Source organism: Leptosomus discolor, chromosome 17 (assembly GCF_034619465.1).
Source record: "Leptosomus discolor isolate bLepDis1 chromosome 17, bLepDis1.hap2, whole genome shotgun sequence".
NCBI lineage: Eukaryota > Metazoa > Chordata > Aves > Leptosomiformes > Leptosomidae > Leptosomus > Leptosomus discolor.
Genome location: NC_141407.1, coordinates 1,208,021 through 1,214,287, shown reverse-complemented (window position 1 = coordinate 1,214,287; position 6,267 = coordinate 1,208,021). Strand labels below are relative to the sequence as shown.

The 6,267-nt window shown below is 57.0% G+C and overlaps 1 protein-coding gene across 1 annotated transcript; it reads left to right on the top strand.

The window, feature by feature from the left end:
* The first annotated feature begins 2,639 nt into the window (after positions 1-2,639).
* LOC104344473 (CMP-N-acetylneuraminate-beta-galactosamide-alpha-2,3-sialyltransferase 2-like) lies at positions 2,640-5,084 on the top strand. Its single transcript, XM_009948614.2, has 6 exons — positions 2,640-2,925; positions 3,228-3,418; positions 3,706-3,885; positions 4,325-4,370; positions 4,550-4,669; positions 4,773-5,084. Exons 1-6 carry the CDS (start codon positions 2,671-2,673, stop codon positions 4,938-4,940), a joined length of 960 nt encoding a protein of 319 aa, XP_009946916.1. The 5' UTR covers positions 2,640-2,670; the 3' UTR covers positions 4,941-5,084.
* The last annotated feature ends 1,183 nt before the right edge of the window (positions 5,085-6,267 follow it).

The following is a 6,267-nucleotide window of genomic DNA, read 5'->3' as shown; positions in this document are numbered from 1 at the left end:
TGCTCTCGAGCTGTTCTAGTTTGAGTTTCTAGATCCTTCTTTGCTGCTTTCCCTCAGGTATCAAACCTCCTTGCAGGCATCAGAGCAAAGAGGACTGATCTCCCCTTGGATAAAATTGCTCACAATTCAGCTGGCATGGCTTTTCTCCACTGGCTTTGTTTTTCCAGATGCCAAGGCACATTTCATAGCCTTACTTTGTCCTCTCTGAGCCAAAATCCCATTCAGGTGAGCAAAAGAAACCGACTGGTGAGTGTTGGATGCATGAGGCTATGGAGACCTTCATGGTTTTGGTGTGTCAGTGTTGGCAGAAGCTGAGCTGTCCCAGCAGGGCCCGTAGGGACAGGAGGGCAGTTCCACTCCAGGCAGCTTCTCCCACCCTCAGAGGAACATCTCAATGATGAATTTCCTGATTTGGCCCTGGGAACACAGCCAGGGCACCCAGCTCCAGCAGGACCAGTGGCTGCCGCAGTGCTGAGCCATGTGGGAAGGCTGTGCTGGGATGCTGGGGTGGCGGCACCACCGCAGGAGGGATGGCAGCCCTGACCTCACTGTGCCACTCGCTGCAAGGCTCTGTGGAGAACATGATGCAACACTTCCACTTCCCGTGACGGTTGTTGCAGCTTGCAGCAAGCGCTGGCGAGGCCACTGAGCCAGAGAGCGTCACCTTCACCCGGCCCTGCTCAGCGGCGCTTCCTCCGAGGAGGTGAGGGACCTGGGGAGAGCTGGCTGGGGACCAGGGGCTCGTGACACCCTGAGGGCCTCTTTCCTGGCTGCAGGGTTGGGGAGCTCCTGGTGGCGTTCCTTGGGGCTGAGTGGGGACAGGTCTGTGGCTATTGAGTGCAGCCGGACGTAGCGGCCACGTGGCTGGGGTACAGTGGCTTGTGGCCAATGGCACCAGGCTGAGGAACTCCAAAGGGAGGGCACCTCTGGGTGCGGGGCCGGGGAGGTCGGTTCAGCTGCTGTGGGAGCGCGGGTGCAGGTGGAGAGGTCCCGTCCATGGAGCAGATACAGGCAGGTTGATGGGGCGGGCCGCTCAGCCCTGCCTGCCCAGAGCCCTGCCCTCCCTGGCGACAGGCGACTGCAAAAAACTTCATGAAATATTCATTGCACTGCCTGAGCCCCCTGGCTCTGGGCTTAACGGAGCTGCTGGCTTGACCCCCTCCATGGGCTGTGGCTTGATAACCCCCGAGGCTCGACAAGCACCAAACCAGCCTGGGGGGACTGCCAGCTCCTGGTCTGACCCGCACATCAGATGAATGCTCTCTGCCTCCGTCATGGCAAATGCTCGTGGCTGCTGCAGGAGGCCAAAAGACTAAGTCATGGGTGTCTGTGGACACCAGCAGGGAGACCGTTGGGGGCCTCCAGGGTCTCCTCGAGCCTGTGGGGCAAAAAAGCCAGCATTTTGTAGCCACTTCCTGCTTAAGAGAACCCACAGCCATGTTTCCGGAGTGCTGCTGGTGGCTTGTTTATGCTTCCCTTCAAGAAAAGATGACCGTTTAGGCACTTCTTGACAGGGCAGGCTCGCAGGGGAGCGCAACCTGCTGCAGCCACCTGGGATCATCTCAACATACCCACACTGCCACACCCCCCTCTCCTGTCTCTGCTCATTGCTTGGGCCCCCAGGACCAGCAGTTCTGCTGTCAGGGGCATGTCCTGAGGGTCAGATTTGCGAGCAGCTGGTTGGATACCACGGCAAGCAGGTACGTCAGTGCTGCAGGAGCCGCAAAAAATGCTTAATGTGGAAAAATGAAGCTGGTGCTGACATGTGGCCCCACGTCACCAGGGACTAGGGGAAGCACAAGGTGCTCCTGTGAGGACAGGAGGGGTTTTTCTCTTCTTCAGATTTCCTGATACAGAGGGGCAGAGGGGACGTCCTTCCCCCTACCTGCTGCAGTTGCTTCTGACCCTGAGATAGAGGTTGTCTCTGCATCCCTGCTCCTCACTCTCGCCTTGGCCCATGGGAGCCAGGACTTGAGAGGCTGAGCACTTTGTGAAATCCCTGACGACGAGAAAATGCTTTTTCTTCTCCGTTTAGGTTTACTTGAGTGCTTTTAGATGGGGAACAGAAATGCCACTTAAACATGGGTATTTAAGAAAGATTCATGCACACAGATGGCAGTCAGCACCTCCTGCTCCTTCCTCCTGGCAGTGATTCAGTGCTGTTGCAGCTGCAAAACCCCAGGGCTGCTTGGGAGGGAGCGCCTCACCAGCTGCATGGCGCCTGCGTGGGCTCAGTAGCAGCGGTGAGGCCGAGGGGCTCCTGTGCCCAGTGGCTGCTCGTGGGGGTTCATTGCCCGCAGAGGAGATGTGTCGTGGGTAGGTGGCTGCCACTCCGGAGGGGAGATGGAGTTTGGTGACGATGCTTTGCCGCTTGTTTGCGGATCAGTTTGTGCACCCTCAGTGTTGCAGGCAGCACGCAGCTCCTCATACAGCTCGTGCTGCCAGCTAGCCCTGCCTGGACCTAAGAAACTGCGGCAGTGCTGGGGGCAGAGCACAGCAATAAAGCCACTGAAAGGTTTGAAAAGGAAAGGCGTACCAGGATATTTCAGGTCACTGGAGGGCTGGGGAGCAGCCAAGGGGTGTCCCAGGAGGCTGGGCAGGGAGGGTGGGGGGGTCCTCTGGTGCTACTGCTACTGGTCCCTGTGACATCTTGCTGCAGTGGCATGAGGGATGCTGTGCCAGAGGCGCATGCAGGTGGTGCTGGCCATGTGCCTGCTGCTGGTCCTGTGGCAATGTTTCCGAGCCCCCACGGATGGCCTCAGCACCTTCCCTTGGGCTCCCTCCTTCCTCGATGCCCCTGCTGCCCGCTGCACCGCCGGCACCAACAGCTCTGCATGGTTCAATGCCCGCTACAACAGGACCATGGGGCCTCTGCTGACGGGCGCAGCGCACGAGATCTCCTCTGACGTGGTTCAGTGGTGGCTGGTGAGTGGGGTCGTGGGCAGCATCTTGGGGCTCTTCCCAGGCTCCATAAATTTGTTTGCAGTGGGGCAGGGCCAAGGTCAAATTGGGCAGATGTGATGGGGGATGAAGGGGGTGCAGGGACCCCCAGTTCACCACCTCCCTCACCCCTCTGGGCTGTCCTGCACCCTTTTCCTAGTATCCCATTGGGTTTTTCCATGTCTTTCCCAGGGTTCTGCTGGGAGGAATGGGTATCTGTCACCCTTTGGGGGTATGGGGGGGGGGGGGGGCGCTGATGCTACCTGTCACTGCCCTTGCTCCCTCAGACACTTCAGGGTCCCCCGAGTGGTGTCCAGCTCCAGGACACAATTCGGAAGCTCTTCACTGTCCTCCGGGCCCCAACCGGCAGCATATGGGACCCATCTCACTGCAGAACTTGTGCGGTGGTAGGGAACTCGGGGTGGCTGAAGGGGTCTGGCCACGGGCCGCAGATCGACGCCCATGACTGGGTGCTGAGGTGAGTGACTTGAAGGGGCTTGGCCCTGTCCTGTCTCCCTGCGACCCTGGTGTGCCCCAGCCCCCTCTGAAATCTGCCAATACAAGCCCTGCGATGGTGCGGGGGGTGGGGGTGGGGGTGGCATTGCTTGCCCTGCTCCCTGGAGCCCCCCTCCCTGGGGCACACACCGGCTCTGTGTTGCAGTGCTGTCCAGGGTGACCTGGTGGCCCTGCCCCATGCAACTGGCAGCCTGGGACTGGCACGGTGTGCACCTTCGTTTTGGGACATGCTGGCTTGCTGTCCCCTAGGATGAACAGAGCGAAGATTGCTGGCTTTGAGCTGGATGTTGGCATGAGAACAACCCATCACTTCATGTACCCAGAGAGTGCGGTGGACCTTGGGCCTGGCATCCACCTCGTCCTCATCCCCTTCAAGCCACTGGACCTGCAGTGGGTGGCCAGTGCCTTCTCCACGGGCGAGCTCACGCAGTGCGTTGGCTTCAGAGAATGGCATCTCTCGTGCTGGAGACTCGGGGGGGTGGCGCAGGGTGGTCCTGGGGACCCTGGTGTCTTATTGGCACCACAGTCCTAGTGGGATGAAGGGTCCCGGGGCAAGGGTCCTAGCACCCCTCTGCACTGCAATCTGGGGAAGTAGGCACTGACCCATCTCCACAGGGCTTGGGCATCTTGCAAGTCCCATAATGCCCATGGGTGGAACGGTGTCTGTCCCCACTGTGGGGCCATCAGCTTGATGCGTCCCTTCCCAGAACCAGGCCAGACAATGCTGCTGGGCGAGCCCAAGGGGCTGGGGGCACCATGAGGCTGTCACTGGTGGACACAGCAACCCTCTGGAAACCATCTGCCTCCAAAGGAGAGGTCCTGTTAGCAGGGGTGCCCCATGCTCACTGCCATCCTCTGCCTTTTGCAGCACATATATGAGAGTGAAACAGTTCATCAAAGCTGACCAAAACAAGGTAAGGGCTTGGCAGGCTCCAGCTCCTCCCAGGGCAGGGCTTCTCTGAGCAGAGACTGGGCTTGTTTCTCAGCAGGCCATGAGCAGAGCCAGCAAGCAGAAGGGCCAATGGCTGCACTGGTGGCGGGGGCTGGCTGTCCTGTTGGCAGCATGGTGATATCTCCTTCACTCCCCATGCAGGTGCTGATCCTGAGCCCAGCATTCCTCAAGTACATCCATGACAACTGGACACAGTGCCGTGGTCGGTACCCCTCCACCGGCTTCACGGCCCTGCTCTTCGCCTTGCACGCTTGCCAGCAGGTGAGTGCAAGCTGCCACCGTACCACCACCGCACCGCTTGTCTGTGCACACTCAGACAAACCGAGTGCCCGTGCAGCAACAGCTCTTGCTGCTGTGTGCACAGGTCTCCGTGTTTGGCTTCGGGGCAGATGGTGAAGGGAACTGGCACCACTACTGGGAGAAAAACCGCTGGTCCGGAGCTTTTCGCAGGACAAGGGTCCACGACGCTGACATTGAATTCAGCATCATCGAGAGACTGGCAGCCGAAGGCAGGATTTTATTCTACAAATGATGCCTTTTCAAGAAACTGAAGCCAGGCCATTAGCACAGGAACTGGCAGCCCCCTGCACTGCTGGCAGCTGCCTCGGCTCTTTAGCTTGCTCTTCCCTGCCAGTGTTGCCATGTCCAGGCTCACGGACCCTGCGATCCCCGGGGTCTCGGTGCTGCATGCGCTGGTCCCACCAGCTGGGCACCACGGGTGCCAGGAGGTGACACGCTGCCATGGCACTAGGGACGTTGCATTTGGCTGGACACAGGGTGGGCGTGGCTCTGCCCATGCTGGCTGGGACAGAAGAAGGGGAGATGGTGGGGCTGGAGGTGGGCGTGGAACCTGTGAGCTGCTGTGCGTGTCCCTGCAGCAGTGGCAAAGCCTTTGGGTGACAGCAAGGGTGGTGACAACAGCTGCTCAAACGTGGCTGGCTGCATGATGGAAATGACATTTCCAACCACTAGTGGCTTTTGGGGGAGGTTCTTCGGGCAGGGGGAAGAGGGACATCTTTCCTTCCTTTTAATAACTAAGGAAATACTTTTAAATTTGTATCAAATTACCAGTAAGAAAGGAAAAAAATCAAGCATGCTAAGCGAGAAGACGACAGCATCAAGTACAGTTGAAATGATCTTACGCTGAGTAAACACATGTGAATCAATTATTAACATCTGCTTTACTTTTTTGAGCCCTTACTGCTTTGAAGACAGCACAACTTAACTCAGCCTCACCCTGCGGAAGACAATTGCAGACCCTGGAGACTGAGCTCCCCAAAGGAGGCTTTCTCCACCACAGCAGGGTCAGCAGGATGTCCTTTCCCACTTTCCATCACAAATACCAACATCCTTGAATCAGGCTCAGCTTTTCAACGGCGATTAGTCACTTGGTCTTCTAGTCTATTAAAATCACCAGATCTCTCCTACACATAAGCTCCCATGTTATAGCAGAAGCCTGTATAACTTAACGATTACCTTCATTCATTTTCTACCTCTCCAGGTGGAATCTCCACTTCTGGATGTCTTCCTTTCTCTCCTCCATTACATCCAGTTTCCCATACTGAGTACATGTCTTGCACTTACCTGCCTCTTCACCTTCCCTCTATTTTCTGTAAGCAGAGCTCTGTGCGATGCCCTCCAATGCTCTTCTGAGGTTTGCAAGTAATTTGCTTTCTTAACAAAGACAAGCGATTAGCTGGTAATTGTGTGGGTTAAACTCTTGCTGCATTATTTCCATTCATCTCCCCCCCCCCCAATTATTCTTTCAAATTTAGTTATAAAGCTGTGTGCTCTGCTGACAGATTGAAGCTGTTCAGGACAATTTTTGTTCCTGAATAAAACATATAGATACTGTGTCC

Excerpts from the sequence above, each read along its gene's own strand:
- LOC104344473 (XM_009948614.2), top strand. The coding sequence starts at position 2,671 with ATGCTGTGCCAGAGGCGCATGCAGGTGGTGCTGGCCATGTGCCTGCTG. Across the intron at positions 3,419-3,705 it reads GCCCATGACTGGGTGCTGAG|GATGAACAGAGCGAAGATTG; the intron begins GTGAGTGACTTG and ends GCTGTCCCCTAG. Across the intron at positions 3,886-4,324 it reads TCCACGGGCGAGCTCACGCA|CACATATATGAGAGTGAAAC; the intron begins GTGCGTTGGCTT and ends TGCCTTTTGCAG.